We start from the raw sequence: 26674 nt of genomic DNA, 5'->3' as shown, positions 1-26674 counted from the left end.
ATATAGCTGATTAAGGTTATTGTACCTCAGAAACTAATGCAACATTCTAAAACAATTATACTCCAATAAATAAAGTTAGTTAAAAAAAATAAATAAAATGAAAAAAAAAAGTGTCAGACCTCTCAGACCTCATAGTTCAGGTAAAGGATTGGGTCCTCATCCTGGGAGCATGGGGTGTCTTCACTTCCAGAATGCAAAGAAAGAAGGTATCTACACTAGGCTTTGGGCTCACACAGCAAGAAGGGGCAGCAAAGTCCATGCCTGTCTCTTTCTCCAGACAAATTGTAGCCAGAAGCTACTCAGTCTAAGCAGGACGGTGAGTAAGCGTCCTAATTCTGGATGTCCCCAAAGAGAGTATCCCATACCTGCAACACCAGCTCGCCCTTCTGCCTGACTGCTCCTGCCCTTCCCTGAGAACCTGTAGTCCTGAAAGAACATTCCTTCTCTGCTCTGTTCTGCAGTGGCCTGTTGTGAAGGAAGGTGCAGTCCTTGTTCCCATCCCGAGATGCTTCTGTGCAGACTCATTCATTTCCTTCTTGTTGTTGTTCAGTTGCCAAGTCTCATCCGACTCTGTGACCCCATGGACTGCAGCTCCCCAGGCTTCCCTGTCCCTCACCATCTCTCGGAGTTTCTCGAAGTTCACGTCCATTGAGTTGGCGATCCATCCAACCATCTCATCCTCTGTTGCCCTCTTCTCCTTCTGCCTTCAGTCCTTCCCAGCATCAGGGTCTTTTCTAATGAGTTGACTGTTGCATCAAGTGGCCAAAGTATTGGAGCTTCAATTTCATTTCCTTGCCCCTCACCAAGGAACTTCCCTTGCCGGGGACCCACCTGTGATGGGCGTCATTTGACTAAGCAAAATTCCCCGGGGAATAATCAAGCTTTGGCATCAGCTTAATGCCACCATTGTCATTGCGGTTGTAGCCAGTGGGCTCTTTGTTCTCAGATGAAGCTCTCTTCGTCATGGACCACACAGACTCATCTCTTGCTGCCAATCACACCCTTGAAGGAAGAGCTGGGTGTGTTTCTGAGAGGGAGGGGACTTCTCTGAAATCAGCTTAGACTAACATGGATGCGGCCGGTTGGTCTCCAGAGGAGACCTTCACAGAGAAGGAAGCTGGAGCTGACCCCACAGTCTCTTTCTGCACCAGCACCCGCTCTGGTTAGAAGAAGCCGGGATCCCTTTATCTGCTGTCTCCTTCGGCATCTTCCTCTTGCATTGTTATCCTAGGGACTTCCTGCCCCTCCAAAGATCTGGTCACTATTTTATCAATATGCAAAATAAATTTTAAAATACAGAGTTCAGCTGAGCAACACAGAGATGAAAGTTCCATTTAAGGTTTGATTTTGTAGCTAATACTTATTCATGAGTTTTGGCGGTGACCTTTTCAGCACCTTTTTAAGATAAATTTCTTAAGAGGAATTTTCACATTTTATTAAGCTCATTATTCAGTAGACTTCACAGAAGGCTTAAAATGAAAAATGGAACTGTAACAAGATCTTTCGTGCAAATTACGAGGGGCTCTCCCATTTAAATTGCAGAACGCGTACACCTACATGATGGGAGCGTGTGTGATTGTCTTCCGGTTTTTCTCCATCTGCGGGAAGCATGTGAGTACCTTGTGAAGAAGCTGTCAAAGGTCACATGTACACCGAAGGAAGAAGGATGACTAGCTGGCTGCGGCTGCCCTTCTGGGTCTCCAGGGCTGCAGCTAACAAATTCCTAGACACCATAAGTCAAAATGAGCAAATAATGAAATGAATCAGTTGCTTAGTTATCTTGTGATATGTTTCCTGACATTTGTGTTGTTTTATTTATTCTTCTAATTTGCTAAGTGAACTCAGTCATTATTTTAAAGATAACATACCAAGCATGAAAGCAAAAACTAAAGGTCTTTCTCAATGCTTCTTTATTTTTATCGTTTTTATTTTTCATAGAGGTAAGTCATTTGCGGGTTCTTCCCAGATGGGGCTGGCGGTAAAGAACATATCTGCCAATGCAGGAGACATGAGATGCGGGTTCAATCCCTGGGTCGGGAAGATCCCCGGGAGGAGGGTATGTCAACCCATTCCAATATTCTTGCCTGAAGAATCCCACAGACAGAGGAGCCTAGTGGGCTACAGTCCATAGCGTCACAAAGAGTCAGACATGACTGAAGTGACTTAGCACACACACACAAGTCATTTTCAATGCAAAGAAGGAGAATCTTCAACAAACATTCATGATCCTGTGATTCCAGATCTCTTGATATCCTTGTTAATGCTCAACACATTACACATGTATTTTTCATGTTTAAGGCACAGTTTCCTTTTTTGTTACTCACTTTATTTCATATATAGTCCATATTTCCACATAATCAATATATTTTGTATTTGATGGTTATTTGGTACTTTACCATTGTTCAGGTTTTGTTTTTGTGAATGTCTATTTGTGTAAGAATCCTGGGTCTAATTGCTTTCAGCCAAAAATATACAGAAGGCATCACAGAGAATCAGTGAGCAAGAGAGAAGAAAAATGGGAGGCTAAAAATTTTGGGGTGGAACTTTCATTAATTCGGCTGAAGTTTGAGATACAAGTAGAATTTCTCTATGTCAAATGATTTTAATAATTTTCAAATTTAATACCAAATAGCAAGCAACTTCCAAATGTTGTTCAGTCGCCGAGTTGTGTCTGACTTGCAACTCCATGGACTGTGGCCCACCAGGCCCCTCTCTCCATGGGATTTCCCAGGCAAGAATACTGGAGTGGGTTTCCTTCTCCAGGGGATCTTCCCAGTTTCTTTACCACTGAGCAAGCAACTTTCAAATGATATCCTTGTAAATCACTTTTGTGTCAGACTGCTTAAATGGTATGTCCTTCCCAAGATGGCTTGTGAATTGATTATTCCCTGTATCTCTCTATTTCTTTTTCTCTCTTTCCCCACCTCCACCCCCAAATCCTTCCTCTCCATTCAGGTAACACTGAAGATGCTTCTCCTGACGGTGGTCGTCAGCATGTATAAAAGCTTCTTTATCATAGTGGGCATGTTCCTATTGCTGCTGTGTTATGCTTTTGCTGGAGTTGTCTTATTTGGTACTGTGAAATATGGAGAAAACATTAACAGGTTTGTATATATTTATCTTTGTATTCAAATAGTAAAATTTTTTAGTAATGAAATCATGAGTAAATATGTACATGTTTTAAACAAAGATGGGGAAGCAATTATTCGAAAATTAAAACAAAGTAAAATGACCAACTTTTAAATAATGTTTTTCTCATTGAAAACAGTATGCATGCTTACTTTAGAAACTTTAGAAAATTCAGAAATAAAGGAAAACAAAAAGAACCCATAATTCCATCCCCATGCAGAAATAACCACTTCTAATGCCTGGTGAATTCCAGCAATTTTTCTATCCACATACTGCCAGAAGTGATATATGATTTCTTTTAAACAATTTTGAGATAGCTCTGGGTTTTTTTCCTTTTTATAAGACAAGCATTGTAAGTTAGGACCCACAAATGATTATTATACATGAAAAGCATTTTTCAAAGATTGTCTTAAATTTCATGGAACTGTATCAGAGTATTTCCTAACAGAAAAAAAATTAAATGTATCATGTTGCAGAGACTACTTATTTGATACATGGTGGTTACATCTTTTTTAGCATAATCCTTGTAAAAGAAGGAATCAGTTTTAATTGTCAAAGCTTGCTTTCCCAGTCATTCAAGATGAATGGCAATAAATTGTTGGCACTGTGCTAGGGTTGAGCTATTGAGATAGCTCTACTTGGAGGCAAGTATAAATAACAAACAAATAAGAGGCTGTAACCTTTGGAAATGGTAACTTAGCAACCAAATCTGCTCCAAAATCCACCTGTTTTGATGATGACAACCCTTCCTACTTCATGACAAACCATATCACTCATATTGTTCGTTTGTTTGTTTTTCCTTAAATTAGGCATGCAAACTTTTCTTCAGCTGGCAAAGCTATTACTGTACTGTTCCGAATTGTCACAGGAGAAGATTGGAATAAGATTATGCACGACTGTATGGTAAATGTCTGTTCATCACTAACAATGCCTAGACTTAGAAGCAGATGAAACTCTTTGGTGTTGTAACGGCACCATCATTCTTGTAGTGTCAGGACTGTATACGAAACACATATCCTGGCTCTTTCATCCATACAGCTGCATCCTCTTAAATTACGGTATATCCACATACAAGAAAGATATCCAGGGAACCCAACTCAAGCTATTGTAGTTCCATTCAACAAATTTGCGTCATTTGAGCATTGTTTGGTCCCTCACGTCTTTGACATTCTGGCAGTCAAGTTCAAAGAGGAGAGTTCCGATTCTTTGATTTAATTTCTCCAACAGATACTCACCAGGCCCCTGTTTTTGTGCTGGCCCCTGTTTTGTGCTAGGGCTTCAGCGAGTCCAAGGCATTCTCAAGGAGCTTCTATCAGGGGTTCCGAGCCATACTCTTCCCCAGGTATCCTCGCTTCTAGGAGCTAAGTCTTCACCATCCTCAGCTCTCAGTTCAAAGCCAGTTCCTTCAGGAACCCTGCTCACACTAAGACTGCTGTTCTGTGTTCTCCCGGTGTTCTGTATTTCTTCTTGGCTGTGTGTCGCACAACTGTAGTGAGTTATCAGCTTGGTTGGTTCATTTCATCTCCCTCTCACCCTCCAGACCAACTGATAAAAGAAATTTCTGCAAACATGGCAGTTCAGTTCACACAAACCACCCCTGTGTGGTTATTGAGCCCCCGCGGTGTGATTGGTGCAACTGAGGAATTGAATTTTCAATCGTATTTTAATTATATTGACTTAATGAACATAACTTTAAATTTAGATAGCCCCATGGAGTGGGTTTTCCTGGTGGCTCAGATGGTAAAGAATCTGCCTCTCAATGCGGGAGACCTGAGTTCAATCCCTGGGTCGGGGAGATAGCCTGAAGGAGAAAATGGCAACCCCATCTAGTATTCTTGCCTAGAGAATCCCTTGGACCGAGGAGCCCTGAGGACTACAGTCCATGGGGTCACAAAAGAGTTGGGCTCAACTGAGCGACTAACACTCACTGTCACTGATGTGGAGTTGGCGGCTCCCAGGTTGACCGCAGGACTCTAGACTGTCAGTGACAGGGAGGAGGGGAGGGGCCTGGGAATAAACCAGGCACAGAGGAGGAGCTCAGGAACTTTATGTATGAGTGAACAAGACAGAATTTACCAAAGCAAAAATAATACAAGGCAGAATTGATTAAATTCTAGATAAAAAAAATAAACAAGCAGAAGGCCGTGGAAATGTAGAAGAAAGACCTAGGTCTCTCTGACTGAAAGAAACCTGGAAGTTTCTCAGAGGTGTGTGAGTTTTATTGGGCCAGTGGAGAATGGGCAAGCTTAGGAATGTCCCTGGTAGTCCAGTGGTTGAGACTTTGCCTTCCAGTGCAGGAGGTTCAGATTTGATCCCTGGTCGGGGAGCTAAGATCCCACAGGCTATGAGGCCAAAAAAAAAAAAAAAAACCAGAACATAAAACAGAAGCAATATTGTAACAGATTCAATAAAGACTTTAAAAATGGTCCACATCAAAAAAAAAAAAAAAGAAGAAGAAGGCTTTTGATAACCTGAAATCTTGTACCATTTAATGACGTCTCATAGTGATGCTCCAAGAATTAGGATTCTGGCTTTTTCTTACATAATCTGAATGTGAATTTGCTGTGTAGCGCGAATTTTCCTAAATCTTAAGTCATTACTGAAGTCAGAGAATTTTTTAAAACGCCTTTTTATCTGACTTTCTGCATTTTGCATCACGACTACTGACTCTTCGGAGCTAGTGGAGGTGGCAGAAAGTGTCTCTTGGGAGAAACGACTTCATTTTTGTTGTGCTTCTCAACTGGCAATGAACTTGGGATTCTGCAAGACCAAAAGCATGGCATAAATGAAATATTCTTTTTGATTTTGACCGCAGATGGTGTACCCAGTGTATGGGGCTCTGAGAGATCACTTTGAAGTTAATTATATTTTATATTGTTAGGAATACATTCACAATTACAGTTAGGTAAGGGGAATTTATATTCTCCTCTGTTCTCACCCTGGCCCCCACCTCTTCCCTGCCATGGCCCCACAGGTCCAGCCCCCCTTTTGTACTCCCGATGAATTTACATACTGGGCAACAGACTGTGGAAATTATGCCGGGGCACTGATGTATTTCTGTTCATTTTATGTCATCATTGCCTACATCATGCTAAATCTGCTTGTAGGTAAGTGATGCTCGTTGAATATTTTTTCAGTCTCTTTAAACTCAGGTTGTTAGATAATTAGGTACAATTTCCAAGTAATTATCCCGGGTTGCTTGGGGTGGGTGTTTTATGGCATTAATTATAAATTGTTGCCTCTTGGTCCAGAAACTGAAAAGACCTTTGAAAGGCACATAAATGACAGTTGATTGCAATTTCAAGAGTTGTCCTATTTATTATGTCCATTAATTTCAAAAGCTCTTCTCGTGGGTTCAGTTGAACAAATATCAGAAAAGGCTACCTTTGCTGCCTTGAAATATCACAATTATGTTTTCAAAAGATGTACGTTGTCCACCCAGCTGTGGGGCCAACAGAACTCAATCTGACCTTTAAAAAGTGCCCTGGAACTCTCAACGAAGAGTTTGAGCCAGCTGGCGTGAGCAGCTATAGACACAGAATGCATGTTTACGCTCGTGACCCTCATGTTTTGGAAAGGCAGGAGCTGGATGAATAGCCTGATCCAAGTGTAAAACATGCCAACTTGGAAACCGTACTAAAAGCCCTTTAAAATGTTGGCTTATAATGTAGGTGATAAAATTCATTATTTATAATCGATGTTTTACTTTTTGGGAAAAATGACAGATTAGCGTAATTGCCTAACATCCCCATTTTTCTTTTCTTTTCTTTTTTCTTCTTTAGCCATAATTGTGGAGAATTTCTCCTTGTTTTATTCCACTGAGGAGGACCAGCTTTTAAGTTATAATGATCTTCGCCACTTTCAAATCATATGGAATATGGTGGATGATAAAAGAGAGGTGAGAGAATCGACTATTGTCTCATGCCCCACCCCAAAGACACTTACTGCCTTATTGCAAACTTTTCAGTCATTTTGTGGTTGACAGTTGACGTGTATTGAATTTGGATTGAACGGCCCTTGCTGAATTGCAGAAAGCTGTCATTGACAATTTAGAAGGAAGCGCTCCCCGTCCTGTTCTTTCCGACCATGAGTGTCCTCTCCTTCCAACATTCAGAAGGCAAGGGGAAGAAACGAAAGGAGCTCTAAAGAGGCCAACCTGGGCTCAGGGCAGGATGGGGTGAGGTTCACATCACCATAGTGATCTGTAAGGCAGATTCAAACAGCAATTCTGATTAGAAGTGCAAAGGAGTTATTTAAGTGGTTTCTGAAAGTTACCATTTTGGACTTTACCATTTGGATGTTTTCATCATAAATCTTATCCAAGACTTCCTAGAGTGAGTCAGAGCAGCAGCTGCCCTTGTCCCCTTCCCTCCCCACCCCTTCTCTCTCTCCTTCGTCCTTCCTCACCTCCTACCCACCCCCTCCTTCCTCCCCTTCCTCCTCTTCCTCCTTCCTCCTCGCAAACCCTCGGGCACAGTTCTAGGCACCAGGGATGTGACCGTGAACAAGATGGCAAGGTCCCTGTGCTCGCAGAGCCTACAGGGAGACAAACTATCAAAAGTGAAACAGTAATGATTGTAAAGATTATTTTTATTTCAAGAAGTGATAAACACTTTGAAGAAGGTGTAACAGGGTAGAGAGTGGCTGGAGTTGGCGGCAGATGTTTTAGCAGCGTGGTCGTGAAGGCCTGGCCGAGCAGGCGTTATTTCACTGCACACCTGAGGAACGAGGGACGTTCAGCCACGGGCAGACCTGGGGGAAGATCTGGAAATGGTTTCTGGAAGAATCGACTGCGGACACAGAGGCCAAGGAGCCAGAAGCAGAGCAGACGGGGTTTCCTGGACCAGAGCTGGGGTGTGCAGAGCGGCGCACAGCTTTCCCCAGGGCCTGTGTTTTCTCTCCCCTTGGTGCACCCACTGCCCCAGGCACTGGTCTGGGGGGTTCCTTCCAAGACAGTGACCTGGCTGTGCAGGTGTCTGGCCCCCTCTCCATCTCACCTGGATCTGCTGAGCTCTCCATCACTGCCGCATGCAGGGACCTGCCCTCCGTGGACACACACGCAAGTCGGCACACCGCTCACACGTGTGGACGTTAGTAACTGGCAGGAATACTCTGGCTGCCAGCCTCCCTGCCTCTCGCCCAGTTTCTCCATTCAAAGTCAGAGCCAGGCTAGCACTGCAGGTTTTGTTGCCCCAAAGGGGCTCGAAGTCTGGATCTGCTGGGAGCCAGTCTTCCTGGATGGGATTGCCCTCTTGCTGGAGAGGACCTGGAAAGGAGTGGTCTTTCGGCAGAAGAGCAACTCAGAATCCATAATTAGCCATGCCCAGCATCCGGACTAAGTGACGAGGACGGTCCTGCCCACGTGGGTCCCATGTCCTCTACTCAGTGCATCACTGTCCTCTCGGCTCACGTGTTAGACAAATATGGGCACAGGCTGAGTCCGTGCGACAGGCACCAGGGAGAGACCGTAAAGCAAGAGGAGGGTGACCTCTGCCCTCCTGGCTCCTGGGCTGCCCCGTGGTGGCGGGGATGTCCCTACCCACCCCCTCCCCTCGCCCCGAGAACCAGAGAAGCCCCTGCAGAAGGTCCCAGGAGCCAGCTCTTCATCCCGGTCTCCTTCGGGTGTGCAGACCCACCCTGCCTCCAGAGCCCAGCAGCTTCCTTGTTCTCCTGCTGGTTTATGGCAGCTTTTGAGGACTAGCTGTGGACTCTTTGACTGTGAAAACAGAACGCCAAGCAAAAGTGACAGTGCTCCCCAGCTTCCTCGGTGGCTCAGTGGTAAAGAACCCGCCTGCCAATGGGGGAGAAGAGGGTTCGATCCCCTGGAGGTCCGGAAGATCCCCTGCAGGAGGAAATGGCAACCCACCCCAGTCTTCTTGCCTGGAGAATCCCGCGGACAGAGGAGCCAGGCAGGCTACTGTCTATGGGGTCACAAAGAGTCGGACACGACTTAACAACCATCAACGTGCTCTGTTGCCAGGGGGTGATCCCCACCTTCCGCGTGAAGTTCCTGCTGCGGCTGCTGCGGGGCAGGCTGGAGGTGGACCTGGACAAGGACAAGCTTCTGTTCAAGCACATGTGCTACGAGATGGAGCGACTGCACAACGGCGGTGACGTCACCTTCCACGACGTGCTCAGGTACGGGGCCGGGGACGTGGGTGGGGGGGCGGCGCTCCCAGCTCTTGAGTCTCAGCTGCAGGGGCAGTGAGCCCCCTGCCCCTTCGTTAGCAGGAAGGAAGACATCCAGAGGGCTGGGAAGCTGCTCAATTCCTGGGGCCAAGCTGGGGCTACAGTCGCATCAGTCTTATCACCCGCGGGTCCAACCAGACTTGGCCTGGCCCACCCAGAGACGGGCGCCCCTGCTTGGTTGACACACCCCATTTCCAGACATTTCCTGAGGACCCCAGATAGGACAAAAGGGCAGATGGAGGCTCAGCCCTTTCTTCTCTCTGAGCGGCTTCTGCATTATTTGCTAGGATTGCTTTAACAAAATCCCACGCTCTGAGCAGTCTAAGCAGTCAAGTGGATTGTCTGGAGGCTGCGAGTGAATTCCAGGAGTCAGCAGAGGGGGTTCTCTCTGAGGCTGGGAGGGAGGATTGGATCCAGGTCTTGCCCAGGGCTGCTGCTGGTTTGCTGGTCATCGCTGGTGCTTCTTGGCTTGTGGAAGCATCACCCTGATCTCTGCCTTCATCTTCACAGGATGTGTTCTGTGTGTGTGTGTGTGTGTGTGTGTGTGTGTGTGGGTCTGTCCAGGTGTCCCCTTTTGTAAGGACACCACATCATATCGGATTAAAGACCCACCCTACTCCAGCATGACCTCCTCCTAACTAATTACGTCTGCAGTGCGTGTGTGTGCATGCTCAGTTGCTTCAGTCGTGTCTGACTCTTTAGGACCCCGTGGACTGCAGTTCACCAGCTCCTCTGTCCATGGGATTCTCTAGGAAAGAGTACTAGAGTGGGTTGCCATGCCGTCCTCCGGGGGATCTTCCCGACCCAGGGATCAAACCTGGGTCTCCTGCATTGCAGGCAAATTCTTTACTGTCTGAGCCACCAAGGAAGCCCCATCTGCAGTGACCTGTTCCCAAATAAGATCACACTCTGAGGGCCTGGAGTGAGGACTCCAGCATACCCTTTGTTGAGGGAAAACAATTCAACTCAACAGCTTCTTAAATGGGGGTCAGTGGATAAACTTCAGAGGTCTGTGGTCTTGGAAAGAGAAACAGTTCCATCTTTATTTTCACTAGTCATTGGCTGCGATGCAACATCTCCTTCAATGATGAACGCAGGCGACAAACCACAGCAGTGTTAACAATACAGTAGCTGGATCTCTGTCACCAGTAGAAATCACAGACATTTTCATGTCCATTACTGCATGTCTGATATCTTAAAATACCTGTTATGCTTCCCAGTTCTGAGACATAGTCGTCATTTCACCTCAGCTAGATGTTACTATTCAATATAATAGGAGAGAAGTCCTTACTTTACTGTATCACCACCTTTTCAAAGAAAATAATCTAAGGACTCAATTTCTGTATAATCCGTTTCCTGTGTAATGTAGATTTCATAATGCATTCAAAACCTTATGCTAAGAAATGTTGCATCAGCTGCACTGCCAAAGGATCCACACCCCAGAAAAAGTCAAGAAAACCCTCTACCAGCCGTAGCTATGTTCATTGTGTTGCAAATACCCAGCCAATTAAATGCTGGGTATTGAGTCACAAATTTCAGGAGCATCCATGCGTATAGAAATATGTTGTAACTGGAATCTGAAAAATGACCAGAACAGAGGAATGATCTGGGAGAAGTTGTCTCAAGTTATCAATTGTACCTCCCTCTCTTCACTTCTTCTGGGAGCAAGTGAAAAGATAGGACAAGATAAGGCAGAAAACACAGATGAGAGCAAAGAGTGCCCTCTCTCTCAAAATGTCACCTCATCTTCCTCATAGTGACAGTTTCAGGCTGAAAGTGAGGTGTATAGACACATCACTGTCCCCACTAATTAGCATCCAGCCTCTTTGGATGACATTGTGTGTCTGATCAGATGGACCCGGACGAAGCTGATGGAGGCATCCTTTGCTCCTCCTTATCCTTCTCACCCTGGATGTGATCACAAGTGGTCCACAACGATGAGATGCTTGACGAGGCAGGGGAGAGCATGTTCTTCCCCAGTGGTGGGAAGAGGCTTAGCGATCGAGAGTAGGTCATGGAACTGATACCAAGGCTGAATGGGGAGGGCCCCTCAGACACCTCCAGGCTGTGATCTGGGCTGTGTAGGTGGATGTGAGCTCACAGCTGGCAGCTGTGACTATGCGGGACAGCACCCAACTGCCAGAGGGCACCATATCCCACTTTGGCTGCAAGCCCCTCAGCCTGGGCACTGCCTCGTTGCCCAGGCGTCCCCATGCAGCATGTTGGCTGAGTCGCTGTCATCAGCCATTGTCTGGGCCTATTGTGCTAAGGGCCGAATGGGAGTGAACAATGCACCCTGGCTTTGAGCCCATCTGAAATGAATGAGGAAGGGACTTCCCTGGTGGCCCAGTGGCAAGACTCCTTGCGGGGGTGGGGGGGTGCGGGTTTGGTTCCTGGTTGGGGAACTAGCTCCTCAATGCTGCAATTAAGAGTTTTCATGCTGGGCTTCCCTGGTGGCTCAGCTAGTAAAGAATCCGCCTGCAATGCAGGAGACCCCAGTTTGATTCCTGGGTTGGGAAGATCCGCTGGAGAAGGGTTAGACTACCCAATCCAGTATTCTTGGGCTTCCCTGGTGGCTCAGCTGGGAAAGAATCTGCCTGCAATGCGGGAGACCTGGGTTCGATCCCTGGGTTAGGAAGACCCCCTGGAGAAAGGAAAGGCTACCCACTCCAGTATTCTGGCCTGGAGAATTCCATGGACTGTACAGTCCATGGGGTCACAAAGAGTTGGACATGACTGACTTTCACTTCACTTCATTTCACTCCATGCTGCAACTAAAGATCCCACATGCCATGACCAGGATGGAAGATCTCAAGTGCTGCAGCTAAGACCAGGCACGGTCAAATAAGTAAATAAAAATAGATGTTTAAAAAATATAACAAATGAAGAAGATCTAGGAAAGCATATGAGATCAACTGAGAGGGAAACTGTGGGGGCCGGGGGCACGGGATATGTGACCCGCAGCCAAGCATATTGACCATCACCAAATTTTTCTGTATATAAACATGACTTTCTTTATTAAACTTTTTGTTTTGTATTGAAGTGTAGCCAATTAACAATGTTGTGATAGTTTCAGATGAACAGCGAAGGGACTCAGGCATGTCCATGTGTATCCCTTCTCCCCCAGACTCCCCTCCCATCCAGGCTGCCACATACCATTAGGGAGTTTGGAATGGACAAGTACATAATGCTTTATTTAAAATGGATAACCAGCAAGCATCTACTGTAAGCACAAGGACCATCACCAAATTGACCTGAATGTGAAGAAAGTATAGCGAAAATAGTCTTCATTCTACAGGGGAAGTTCCAGACTCTTAAGCAGCTGATAATGTAGATCATAGCCTAGCCTGGATCTTTCGTGTAACGAATGCTGATGGTGTGGTAAGCACCTTGCAGACAGCAGCGCCCTTCATCCAGTGGACAGGGAGGTCCGTGACTCTCCTCGGCTGGTAGATGAGGGTAGAGACAGGGAGGTGACACAATCGGATGGTCAGGGGTGGCGTCCGAAACTTACACGGCTGGAGGGGGTCGCGTCCTCTCTGGCTTCCGTGGTGGCCACGAGCCTGGCCCCCAGGGGCATCAGAGCTCACCACTGTGCCCCCCCCCACCCAGCATGCTCTCCTACCGGTCAGTGGACATCCGCAAGAGTTTGCAGCTGGAAGAACTCCTGGCCAGGGAGCAGCTGGAGTACACCATCGAGGAGGAGGTGGCCAAGCAGACCATCCGCATGTGGCTGAAGAAGTGCCTGAAGCGCATCCGAGCCGTGAGCCAGCCAGGAGGAGGAGGCGGCGGGGAGCGGGGAGGGAGAGGAGGCCAAAGGAGGGGAGGAGGGCGCACGGAGGGGAGGAGGGAGAAGAAGGGGAGGAGGAGGGGCCAGGGGAGGAGGGGGAGCATTCAAAGGAAAGAACTTTGAAAAGAGGAGGGGGAGGGGCAGAGGGGAGGAGGAGGGGAGGAGGGAAGCAGAGTGTTCAAAGGAAAGGGCTCCCACAGTACCTGGATTAGATCCTTCTGTGATCACCTTATGGACCTTCAACCAGGTCACCCGGATCCGTTCACAGTGATTCAAACCCTAATTCTGGCCCAGAGTCAGCCATCCCCTCTTGAGCAGAGTCCAAATCCCATCTTTATAACACAGGATGAATGTTTAAAAAGCAGTTTATGGATATTAAAATATTTACGATCGCCTTTTATGAAACGCAGGTGTTTACAATGCCGACAATCTCTACGTGTTTGAATGGCAAATAAATTGACAAAGCTACTTTTAAATTGCCCCTAAAAAGCCCAATGTAGCATTGACAGTGTTTGATCTTTAGTTAAAGACCACCTCTCCCCAAAAGTTATGATCTGCTTCCTGAACTATAAGCGTTAAGAGTCTCTAATTCATAAATCAATGAATGTGTACTGTGTTGACTGTGTTCGCAGTCAGCTCTTCTATTTGGTCATGACTTTTATGAATGGTTTTGACCTATGCTTGGAAATGGCAACGCACTCCAGTTCTCTTGCCTGGAAAATCCCATGGATGGAGGAGCCTGGCAGGCTACAGTCCATGGGGTCGCAAAGAGTCAGACATGACTGAGTGACTTCACTTTCACTTTCACACACGGGGTGGAAAAAATCAAATGAACCAGTAAACATTTATACAGAACAAATTTTTTATCTCGTTTCTAAGAACATCAACTGCAAAGTGTATCTATTAGAGGAGAAAAGGTCCCCAGAGAAATGGACCAGTCCAGCCTCGTATAGCAAGGCAGCTGTGAGAGATGCCCCCCGACTTCTAAGTCCACTCAGTGTCCCCACCGCACGCCCCGTCAGCCCTGCTAGGTCAGGGATCACGTCTGCCCCCCACAGACCCTGTTAGGGCATGGGCATTGCTGACTCTCTCCCAGACCCTCCTGGCCTCAATGTGTGCCAGGACGGGTTGGCCCGCTGCAACCAGAGCAACTAGAACACAGCAAGGGTTCCTCTCAACCACCCAGGTGTCCTGCTTCTTACAACTTAGAGGAAAGGAGCATAGTGAGCTTAAGATAACAAAAGAAGGGGAAAAAAATAGAAACTCATGTTAATGATCTAAAATCACCTTATACTGTATAATATAGAGAACTGTATTCAATATTGTGTAATAACCTATAAGGGGAAAATACCTGAAAAAGAGAGAGAGAGTGTGTGTGTGTGTGTGTATGCTGCTACATGCTAAATCGCTTCAGTTGTGTCCAACTCTTTGTGACCCAATGGACTGTAGCCCTCCAGGCTCCTGTGTCCTTGGGATTTCCCAGGCAGGAATACTGAAGTGGGTTGTCGTTTCCTTCTCCATTATATATATATAATAGTGTTAGTTGCTCAGTTATATCTGACTCTTTGTGACCCCATGGACTGTAGCCCACCAGACTCCTCTGCCCGTGGGATTTCCCAGGCAATAATACTGGAGTGAGTTGCCGTTTTCTCCTCTAGGGGATCTTCCTGACCCAAGAATCAAACCCACCTCTCCCACATTGCAGGCAGATTCTTTACCATCTGAGCCACCAGGGATATGGCTGGGCTGTACACCTGAAACTTAGATGATATTATAAATTGACTGTATTTCAATTAAAAATTGTTTAAAAAGAAGGAAAAACAATACTGTTTAAAATAAAACTTACACGGTAGTATCAGTGAACATAAGGATCGTTATGCAAATGAATACTCCAAGCCCTCCTCTAAAGCTGTCTGATACCCATCAGGGAAAAACCCTTATTTGGAAGCTCTTAAGTGGTCATCGGGCTTCCCTGGTGGATCAGATGGTAAAGCGTCTGCCTGCAGTGCGGGAGACCTGGGTTCGATCCCTGGATCCAAAAGATCCCCTGGAGAAGGAAATGGCAACCCATTCCAGTACTCTTGCCTGGAAAATGCCATGGATGGAGGAGCCTGGTAGGCTATAGCCCATGGGGTCGAGAAGAGTCGGGCATGACTAAGCGACTTCCCTTTCTTTCTTTCTTCCCTTCTTTCCTTCTTTCTTTCTATTTTTCTTTCAAGTGGTCACCCGGCAGGCAGGTCCTTTGGAGAGAGGAGAAGAGAGGAATATTTGAATGGTGGGGCAGGGGATGTTGGGCTGACTTTCCCGTTCCTGAAAGAAGGACCCTGTCTCCATAGAAACAGCAACAGTCCTGTAGCATTATCATCAGCCTGAAGCAGAGCCAACAGCAGGAGTTGAAGCGGATCCTCAACCCGCCCAGCATCGAGACCACGCAGCCCAGCGAAGACCTGAAGACCAACAGTCAGGACAACAGTGCGCAACCCGAGGTATGGGCAGGGGGTGTCTGTCACCCATGGATGCTCACAAAACAGGAGCTGGTGCCTTTCACATAGTCATTTCACACAAGTGATGCTATTTCTAACAGGAAGTTAAGTTGATAAAAAACAACTGCAACATGTTGACCCAGTTTATGTTTGTGTCCTTGTCATCCCTGAATTTGTGGGACTTATTTCAAAAGATTCTGATTTGTATGGATACAAAAAAAAAAAAAAACAGGAACGCTCTAAATTTAATAATCCTGTTGATATTTGTCTAAAGAGTTAATATCGCATCTGTAAGGGTTTGAGTCCAGCCATGGCCCCTGACTTAGGAGAATATGGTTTGCCTAGTTCTGCCCTCAATGTTTTCTCCTCACCAAGTCCCAGAAACTTGCAGTCAAGTGAGCAAAGGTTTGCAGTTGGCCTTCAGCCTCCTTAAACAGGCTCATCGAGGATTAGTCCTCCTTTTGTGGGGCATCAGAAGAGCATATGGAAATTGGGGAGGCTTAGCTTAAGGACCTTCTGTGTACTGGGGCTCAGCCTAGCTTCATTTCCAGCCTCCATCTGCACATCCATAAAACAGCTCAGCGTCACCGGCCTCCTGGAGGGCGTGTGAGTGAGAAGCAGCTGGCAGGAGGCCCGGGCCTTGTGAGGCTTTCGATGTGAATCAAGAGGAGCTGGCCCAGCGTCCTGATGTGCAGTGACACAGTCAGGGCCGGCGACAGACGCTGAAGCCTGGGGCTCTGTGGCTGAGCAGGACCCGCCGAGGGGCCTCTTGCGCCACAGCCCTGTTTTGGGTGGATTCACGTGTCACTGGCTCCCCCCGACCCCCAGCCAGTAGGCATCATGGGTCACTGAGACTTGGGCTAGGACGGTCAACACGAGACAACGTGGGGCGTCTACAATGGCCCTGCCACCTGTCTGCCCCGAGGGCGGCCGGCAGTGTGGGGCTGGCGAAGCAGGGAGGTGATGCTGGCCGAGCACTCTGGTTTGGAGTTAAAAACACTCAAGAGGGATCACGGAGGAGAGGTGAGGACCACAGTACTGATAGGGAAGGAAAAGACGCTGGTAAAGCAGAGACTGGGTGAGGTGCATGGAGGAGACCCGAGCACTGCCTCTTGACCTCAGTCTTAGGTGATGCAGTCTCGTTCTCCTCCGGGGCTCATCCCAGAGCTTCGTCTGCTGAGGATTTATCTGGAAGCTCTGGGCACTGACCCCCCGGTTGGCAAGCGTGTGCTGCCCCCAAAGCAGGCTGTCCCCGCTACCCCCACTTCTTCCTGGAAGCCCTTCCCTGCCGTTCTGGTGCATGGCGGTGCCCTCAGGAGTTGGGGGCATGGGGCTGTGCAAGTGGAGGATCCAGGAAGGATGCCCAAGAAAAGAGGCCACCTGGAAAGTCAGGCTTTTCACCCTCACAGTGTGCAGTGGTGACTTTGTCAAATTTTCCTTGACTCTTCTGCCCGTGTTTACCCTTCCAGTCCTCCTAGTGGACACGATGGGTCCACAGTTTTTTCCCCACTTGACTTTCCCGTGGGGCTTTCTTCCTTTCTTAAACTGAAATGAGGGGCCAGGCCCGCGCACAGAGGAGGGTGGAGGAGAGCACGTGGTGAGAGAGACCCGCCTGACTCTCCCCCCTCCCCCATCCCTCCAGTCGAGCAGCCAGCAGCAACTCCTGAGCCCCACCCTCTCGGACCGGGGAGGGGGTCGCCAGGACGCCGCCGAGGCCGGGAAGCCCCAGAGGAAGTTCGGGCAGTGGCGCCTGCCCTCCGGTATGTACAGCAAGTTCTTTCTCCAGCGGTTGGCTCATCTGAAAAGTTGTTGTTCAGTCACTCAGTCGTGTCTGACTCTTTGTGACCGCATGGACTGCAGCACGCCAGGCTTCCCTGTCCTTCACCGTCTCCTGGACTTGCTGAAACTCATGTCTATTGAGTCGGTGATGCCATCCAACCATCTCTTCCTCTGTCGGCCCCTTTTCCTCCTGCCCTCAGTCTTTCCCAGCATTGGGGTCTGAAGGGTATCAGTGCTCTTTGTGTGTTTGGGGTCTTGAGTTTCAAAGTTCAGGTCCACATCTAAAGTTATTTATAGCGACTTCCCTGGTGGTCCAGTGGCTAGGAGTTCAAGTTTCATTGTAGGGGGCCCAGGTTCTATCCCTAGTCTGAAAGCAAGATCCCAGAAGGTCATGCAGTGTGGCCAAAAGCAACAAAAAAGAATAAATAGACAGTGAAATGATGAAAAATATACGTCCCTCATCAGAAACAGTTTCCTCAAAATGGCTTCTCTAAGTAGAACAATGTTAGCCCTTGTTTTCAGCTAATAGAGAAGGCAGCTTCTATTTTTTTTTTAAGTTTTATTTATTTATTTATTAAGCTGAGATGGGTCTTCCTTGCAGTGCATAAACTCTCTGGTTGTGGCACACGGGCTTAGCTGCCCTGTGGCCTGTGGGATCTTATCTCCCAGGTCAGGGATCGAGCCCTCATCTCCTGCACTGGAAGGCAGATTCTTAACCACTGGACCACCCAGGAAGTCTCAGCAGTCCCTATTAACAAAGATATTATAACCACAACATAGAAAGATCGAGAGATTATAACCACAACATAGAAAGATCGAGAGATTATCACCACAGGCTTCCAGTGCACATTCCAGGCACCCCCTAACTTAGGTAACATTCGTTACTCTGAGAGGGAGTAGGTGGGTCCACACAGAAAATGACATAGGATTCTCAGAGAAGGAGCAACAAAAAGTTATTTAGTGCAGTAGAATATGTTTCAGTACTTACTGTACACCAATCACTATCCTAACTGCCTTCCATCTGCTCCTTCATTTGATCTTCACAACCCTATTATTTTCCACATTTTACTGATTCAGTAAGAGAGTTTTCTTCTAGAGTGGCATAGAAAACCAGGATAATCCCATTCAGGGCACGCAGAGTGAGAGGGAGAGCAGTGATCTTCCCAGTTCAGTGCTTTCTCTGTGGATAAGTGAGCCCACAGGGACGTGGAGGCTTCTTGCATTTGTCCAATACCTCTTAACAGCAGAGAGGGAAGTCTTTCTTCCTGTTGTTGTTTAGTTGTTAAACCACATCCAGCTCTTGGCGACCCTAAGGACTGTAGCCTGCCAGGCTCCTCTGTCCTTGGAATCCTCCAGGCAAGAATACTGGAGTGGGTTGCCATGCCCTCCTCCAGGGGATCTTCCCCACCCAGGGATGGAACCTGAATCTCTTATGTCTCCTGCATTGGCAGACGGGTTCTCTACCTCTAGCACTGCTTGGGAAGCCCCCATTATGAATATGCAGGATCCAGTGCTTGGAAAGGTTTCATACGTGACATCTGTGGATGGGACTTGCTCGTGGAAGGCATGACTGATGGGACCATCAGGGTGTTTCAGGAATAGCTCGAGATGGGGCTGGGGTTGGGGGCAGGGGGATGGGGAACCATGCCATGGTGCTCACGGGGCATTTATTGATTCCACAGCACCAAAACCAATAAGCCACTCGGTGTCTTCGGTCAACTTACGGTTTGGAGGGCGGACCACAATGAAATCTGTCGTGTGCAAAATGAACCCCATGACGGACACCGCTTCCTGTGGTTCTGAGGTTAAGAAGTGGTGGACCCGGCAGCTGACCGTGGAGAGTGATGAAAGCGGAGATGACCTTCTGGACATTTAGGTGGAAACCAGCGCGGATGAAAGTCCACTGGCCAAAACTGACTTCTGATGTGTGCTTTCATTGTCCAGTGAGCCATCTGTAATTGATGTATAATTTAAGTCCAACTTGTAACAAGATTTTTTAGAACTGATTTCTGGATCCTGCCATGGGAAGGCATAAAATTGGGTCCATCAAAGCTGTATTTGTGATGAGTTATTGCCACAAATTCAGGAGAATCAGCACGATGACCGTATCCATAATATTAGACACTATACTAACATCAGATGTAGATCATTCAAAATTCCACATTGTCTATGTAAACTAAGGTATATATTCATGTATACTCTTATGCATTATTACCACCCCCTGAAAGAGTGCTTAGCCCAAAGTAGCTGATATTTATGGTGCAAGAGGTATAGTTTTTAGTTTGTGTTTTTCCCACTTCTTCTAGAAATACTTTTCTTGGGAGAATTTATTATTTATGATTGATCTGCAAAGGTCAGCACCGAGTTCATGCTAAAACGATAGTAGTTTTACAAACTACAGATTCTGAATTTTAAAAAGTCTGCTCTTTTTCTCATGTTATTTTTTAAAATCTGCACAAGCTAATTAGAGATCAGAACAAGTCAGTGTCTGCCCCCAGTCACTCAGTGGAACTGTGGCCTGCTCCCAAGAGAACTCCATGTACAGGTTTCAAGCAAAGAATTGGCCTGAAGAGCTGACTGGTTTAAAACAAACCTGTACATAGATCACTCAGGGGGAGCATGGGTACATGACGATATTAAGTTTCTTTAAAAGCCCTTTAATCTCAGTTTAGGAAAAAAAAAGTAAAACTACATGATTCCGCTTAATTTAAAAATCTTCACATGTGTGATGTTATCACTGGCTTCATTTCTTACCCAAGGTTGGTCCCTTTGGCCATAAATCAGCAAAGACATTATAAGTTGGCCGCAACACACCATTGCCGTGTTCAATTCAAAATGATAGCCTTGCTGAAACTTCCTTGGTGGTCCGATGGTTAAGAATCCGCCTTGCAATGCAAGGGATGTGGGTTTGATCCCTGGAAATCTAAGATCCCACAAGCTTGTGCATTGCAACTAAGACCCGATGCAGCCAAGTAAAAAAAAAAAAAAATTTTTTTTTTTTTAATGATGCCCTTGCTACCAGATTCTCCTGTAGAAATAATGGTACTCTTCAAAATCTCGCTCTCAGCTCACAGTTTAGGTGTCTGACAACTCAGCTGTATTTGTTTCACACATCAGTGGTCCACGTCCTCTGGATGGAACCTTGGTTCTCTTACGTTGTGTCAGCCAAGTGGAGGTGCACTGGGGCCTTTGATTACACTATTTGTGATTGGAGATTTGCTGTTTAGATGACTTCAGTAGAGTGATGATCTCAGAATCCTTTGACCACCACCCCAGTCCCCAGGTTCTGTGTGACCTCTTTCTGTTTCTCTCTAACATTCTTAAACTAGCCAAATATCACATTCCCTCTGTATAACAAATGTGACACGGTGGCGACGGTCCATACCGTCTTTACATGATTAATTGTGACAAGATAATGGACAGTTAAAGTCAGTGCAGCCAAAAGCATTTTATTTCATTTTTATGTTCACTTGGAGTTTCCTTTTTGTACATAAGAAAATAAATATTGGATTTGTAAAAGAATTTACTCCGAGTTGATGATCATCTCTAAACCTTTTTCTTGTGTGTGGGCTTGCAGGGAGGGTAGGAGGGGGGCTTGGAGGTGGGGCCACCAAGGAGCTGGCAGTTTGCAAATTCTGAATATTCTGTCGATAATTAGTTGGCAAAAGCACTGTCCCTGGTATTCATTTCAGCTGAGTCCCTAAGCCAGAATGTTCCTTTCACGTTAGTGCTTGTAAGGCTGAACGAACACCCTGTACCTTCCAAATTCACAACAGAGCAGAAAGGGAACTCAGGCGGCCAGGGCACGGGTCTGTACTAGCGTTGCATGCAAACAACGTGTTTCTCCTCTTGGCTCATTACGCTTGAGAGATACAGCCTCATCGTCCAAAACGGCTGAGCCTTTCCTAAAATGTTTGTAACTGATGCTCAGCAGAACATCATTGTTGTTCATTCTGCAGCGAGGGCAGAATAGCAATGCACTTAAAGCTATAGCACCCTCCATTTGCAGTGAAGGGAAACAGCTACATGACCCCCATGGAACTCAGGGCCAATCTCTTCCTGAAGCCAGCAGAGTGGACAGTAAGCCCAGAAGATAACACACTCCACCCTGCTTTGAGATTTTTCATCAACTTATAAACAGGCCGGTTATGCAGAAGGGAGAGCTTGGACCACGGCATCCCCTGGTTCTGAGGGAGGCCACGCACTGACACTAATCCTGCCATCATGCCACCCACTGCCTTTAATTAAGGGATGCTGTGGGTTCTAGGGGCATCAGAAAGCATCAGGGATAGAATGCTTGATGCATGGCCCCCAGGGGGCCAGACCACACATGCATCGCACATATGGTGATTCAGGGGACTCGGAAGGAGGATGGAGAGAAAGGCCAGAATGAGGCTATTTAATCTCAGTGGTGGGTCAACTGCAACAGACATCAGCAGGAACTGGCCGTCTGTGCCCAGCTCATGCCGAACAGGATCGGGCACACAGAAGAGAAACTGGACTCTAAAGCCTTAAGAAAAAGCCGTTTCTAGACCAGCTGAATGATATGTTTGTCTCTCTGTAGGAAGTGGCACACACCATACTCAGGTGCTTTTCAGTATGCTGCCACCAATGGCACCCTTCCTCAAAGTCCTTTGAAGGATCCCCAAGTATTAAGCTGGCAAAGTAAGGCAGCCCTAGTTGAAATTCAGGTGAAGATGAGAACCCCACTCACGTGGCCCCATCTCTCCCTTGTTACGGATTGAATTGTGTCACCCCTCCGCCCACTCCCCCCCAAAAAAATGATGTGTTGGAATTCTAGCTTCTGGTCCCTGTGGATGCGACCTTGGGGAACAGGGTCTTTACAGATACAAGGAGTGAAGTTATGGTGAGGTCATTCCAGAGTAGGGTGGGCCCTTAATCCAAAATGACTGGTGTCCTTATAAGAAGACAAGAGAGAGCTTACTTTAAGGAAATTCTGCACAGATGAACCTTGAGGACATTATACTAAGTGAAATAAGCCTGCCACATAAAGACAAATCCTGTATGATTCCATTTATAAGAGGTATCAAGGGTAGTAAAATTCATAGTAACAGTAGAATGATGGTTACCAGGGGCTGGGGGAAGGCGACTTGCCATTCAATGGATATAGTTTCAGTTTTGCATAATAATGTGAGATTGGTTGCACAACAGTGTGAATGTACGTGTCGCTGCTGAACTGTACCCTTGAAATGATTAAAATGGTCAGTTTTGTTATATGCACTTTATCAGGATGAAACATTTTTCTCATTTTAATATACGCCGCACCATCTTATCCTAAAACCTAGGAGCCAAATTGAAATAGCAAAACGGTTCCAAAGCCACATTTAAATTATGCTTCCACATCTGCTTGCTTTCTGTATTTGACCAGTATATCTGGTTTAAATTGAATAGTCTATTCTTTTCCCCAGTAATGTGTGTCACTCATTCAAAATTTAAAATCTTCCTGTACTATGCTGAGTAAATGTTCAAGTCCCATTTGAGCATTAGAGGGTTTTTTTTTTTTAAAGCATTGATTATTTATTTGTGTTATGGCTTTACATGTGGCTATTAACCATGTAAACAATACCGTATATAACTAAAAATAACTCAACTGGAGATGTCATCATAGAATGACAGATTCAGGACTAGACTGACAAATGGTTTAAACACATTTTAAAAGCTTTCTGAAAAACTTTGCCAATAAAATGAAGGTCCCCCTAATTAGGTGGAAACGATTTTTTTAACGACTTTTTTGGTTATCCACACAGGAAGCAAAGTATATTCCGCAGAATTCTTGGGACACAGCTTGGTAAAAATAGCTGCCAGAAATACCAGGAAGAGTTGTCGTTCATCTCTCGTGAGCACAGTCTCCAAAAGCTGTATGAGGGCGTCTCATCACCATCGCTTGGATTAGTGTATTTGCTTGTTGTCAAGGCGCTCATCCTGATTCACGAGGCTACGTCAAAGGGCTTGAGAAGTCACTCGCCACAGGCACAGGCTGGACCTCCTGGGTCTTCACAGGCCCCAGGAGCATCAGGACAGTTGTCTCGGGGTGTATCAGACTGCAGGCACTGTCTTATTTATCAGCATCTGCGTTTCATTTTGGGAACAGCAAGGAGGGCCCCTACCCCGGGGAACCCGGAAAGCACACAACAAAGCTAAGAAACACTAGGCTGGCGACCCCAGGGGTGGTACCACAGAGAACTCAGCTCTCTCCTCTGGTTCCGGGGACACTCAGCAGCGGCCCCCTGCCCGCCCCCCCCCCACCCTCCACCCTCCACCAGGCAAGGTTTAGGAGAGAAAGGCCTCCTTCTGCTCCTGTCAGAGCCAAGAGTCAAGGGTCAGGAAGGAGACTGGGCTCTCCTGATGCCTCGGGTGGGACCCACAGACTTCCTGAAACATCCCCAGGACTTCGTCGAGCTCTTCTCACAAGTTCTCTCTTCCTGAGCCCCGTGCAGGGCTCCAGACCATCCCGCTCCAGAGCCTGCCTTTGCTCCACCACACTCTCACCCCAGCGAACACTGCATCTCTGTGTTCTACCAACTCAACTGCAGAGCCAAACTCAAGAAAGTGAAAGGGTCCGTCCATCAGCTGTGTCCGACTCTTGGCGACCCCATGGACTGCAGCCCAGTGCCAGGCTCCTCTGTCCCTGGGATTCTCCAGGCAAGAATACGGGAGTGGGTTGCCATTTCCTTCTTCAGGGGATCTTTCCGACCCAGGGATCAAACCCAGGGAATTTCCCGCGCTGCTGGCGGATTCCTTACCATCTGGGCTACCAGGGAAGCCCCGGTGGAGAACTTCAAATCGGGTGTCCTTTCCGATCCACTGACTCCTTTTGCCGGGCAGTGAAAAGGGGCCCTTGCTCTGGGCCAGGTCAAGAGATAATTGGGAATTCTGTGAAGCCCTAATGAGCACAGACGGAAGGTCCTGGCTGTGTTCTCACTTCCAACAGCCACCTCGTGCCGACATGTCACATTGCCAGCCTGGAGTGTCCCAGCCAGGAGCCTCCCAGCCCAGGCAGGGTCCCCACGCCTCTCCGCAGTTGCCTCACACCCTGGGCTAACTGCTAATTAGATGCCTCGTTTCTTGGCCCGGGTACAGGTTTGAGCCATCTGCTTATTGATCACATCCTTCAGAACATATTGGATTTTAAGGAATCCAGCCACAAAAGCCAGTAATGTTGCAGGTGGCTCATTGAGAAGGTTTCTCCAGGGTAAGCTTGAGAATATACGGTATGTGGTGACCAACAAGCTGCAGAAATATTGGCTGCAGAGTTCATAGATTATCATCATGACAAAGCAACATAAAATGAAGCTCAGAATTTCTACATGAAGGCCTTTTCCTCTATTCTTGGTATTGCAGAAAAGAAAACTGTATGACATGGGCCAACAAATTACACCATTACTGAGACCACTACCCAAGCACTATAGTTATCATGGACCACTATGCAGGTAACCTGGAACCTGCTTCTCCAGTGTTGATAATGAATCTGAATCTTCCATGAGACCAGACGGGCAAGGCTGGTTGACCCGTCCATCTTTGTAGCTCTAGCATCTCTAAAGAGCCTATTGGCACATGTGTGGTGCTTCCATTCCACAAAATTGAATTGCTTTGGAAATTTTGTAAATGAAAGTGAAGTCACTCATTTGTGACCGACTCTTTGCGATCCTGTGGACTGTAGCCCACCAGGCTCCTCTGTCCATGGGATTCTCCAGGCAAGAATACTGGAGTGGGTTGCCATTTAACCCACCTACAAATAAGAATGAGGCTTCCCAGGTGGTGTTAGTGGTGAAGAACCCACCTGCAATGCAGAAGATCCAAGAGACAAGGGTTTGATCCCTGGGTCAGGAAGATCCCCTGGAGTAGGAAATGGCAACCCATTCCATATTCTTGCCTGGAAAATTCCATGAACAGAAGAGCCTGGTGGGCTATAGTCCATGGGGTTGCAAAAGAGTCAGACACAACTGAGGGACTAAGCAAGCAAGTAAGAATGTCTGATATTCCTGGCATTTATCCCAGAACATCAACCCCTGTTAAGAGTTCTCATTTTCCTGTCCTTCATCCCTGTTCCATTCCTCCCTTTAACCCAATCTTTGGTAGAAAACAGACAGCTTGTTCTCAGGTTAAGGTAAAACACCAGTGGGACAAAGTAACATAAACCTGCCCTGGGCCCCACGCGGATGTTTGAGATGGCTCTTCCATTCTTATAAAAGAGCTTTATTCCGGAGACTCCAGCAGGGCACAGGGTTGCAGGAGTACAGAGAGTGACCCATGGGACCCAAGCCTGGAATAAGTGGGGTCTGGGTTCAGGGCCACCATCCAACACCCACCCCTGGCCGGTGTGACAGTCACACCACGTGGGTGACCGAGGTTGGGTGACAGGAGGCCACCTTTTATCTTAGCCTGTGACTCATCAGATAAAACCCAAATCCTGATTTAGGTAAAGAGGGACTGTATTCAAAAAGACCATCAGAGTAGGAAGAAGGCTGTCACTAAGTTCTCCAAGGTCAGGCAGCAGGGAGGAGTAAGCAATGTTAGCCCCAGGTATGGTTGAGGGTGGGACTGAGAGGGGAGTGGAGAAGAGAGGTGAAGAGTGGACAACAGGATTAGATATTTGAGCTGGAGGAGTCTTTCCCCTGAGGTCAGCTTTAAGGAGCATTTTCCACATTCCCATTTGGCTCAGGCTTAGGAGCTGACTGTGGCTCAGATCATGAACTCCTTATTACCAAATTCAGACTCAAATTGAAGAAAGTAGGGAAAACCGCTAGACCATTCAGGTATGACCTAAATCAAATCCCTTATGATTATACAGTGGAAGTGACAAATAGATTTAAGGGCCTAGATCTGATAGTTAGAGTGCCTGATGAACTATGGAATGAGGCTCGTGACATTGTACAGGAGACAGGGATCAAGACCATCCCCATGGAAAAGAAATGCAAAAAAGCAAAATGGCTGTCTGGGGAGGCCTTACAAATAGCTGTGAAAAGAAGAGAAATGAAAAGCAAAGGAGAAAAGGAAAGATATAAGCATCTGAATGCAGAGTTCCAAAGAATAGCAAGAAGAGATAAGAAAGCCTTCTTCAGCAATCAATGCAAAGAAATAGAGGAAAACAACAGAATGGGAAAGACTAGAGATCTCTTCAAGAAAATTAGAGATATCAAGGGAATATTTCATGCAAAGATGGGCTCGATAAAGGACAGAAATGGTATGGACCTAACAGAAGCAGAAGATATTAAGAAGAGGAGGCAAGAATACACAGAAGAACTGTACAAAAAAGATCTTCACGACCCGCATAATCACGATG

The 26674-nt window shown here is 46.8% G+C and overlaps 1 protein-coding gene across 1 annotated transcript in view; it reads left to right on the top strand.

The window, feature by feature from the left end:
- NALCN (sodium leak channel, non-selective) overlaps positions 1 to 20892 on the top strand; it is a 297953-nt gene extending 277061 nt beyond the window's left edge. Inside the window, exons 35-44 of the mRNA XM_040267414.1 lie at positions 1543 to 1611; positions 2956 to 3104; positions 3939 to 4032; positions 6104 to 6236; positions 6912 to 7027; positions 9110 to 9267; positions 12931 to 13081; positions 15445 to 15594; positions 17234 to 17351; positions 19053 to 20892. Coding sequence (XP_040123348.1) covers positions 1543 to 1611; positions 2956 to 3104; positions 3939 to 4032; positions 6104 to 6236; positions 6912 to 7027; positions 9110 to 9267; positions 12931 to 13081; positions 15445 to 15594; positions 17234 to 17351; positions 19053 to 19246 — 1332 coding nt within the window. The 3' untranslated portion in view covers positions 19247 to 20892. The remainder of the gene's footprint in view (positions 1 to 1542; positions 1612 to 2955; positions 3105 to 3938; positions 4033 to 6103; positions 6237 to 6911; positions 7028 to 9109; positions 9268 to 12930; positions 13082 to 15444; positions 15595 to 17233; positions 17352 to 19052) is intronic.
- Positions 20893 to 26674: the final 5782 nt, after the last annotated feature.

Source organism: Oryx dammah, unplaced genomic scaffold (genome assembly GCF_014754425.2).
Source record: "Oryx dammah isolate SB20612 unplaced genomic scaffold, SCBI_Odam_1.1 HiC_scaffold_24, whole genome shotgun sequence".
Classification (NCBI taxonomy): domain Eukaryota; kingdom Metazoa; phylum Chordata; class Mammalia; order Artiodactyla; family Bovidae; genus Oryx; species Oryx dammah.
Note: the sequence above shows the minus strand (reverse complement) of the source record. Positions and strands in the feature narration are given on the sequence as shown.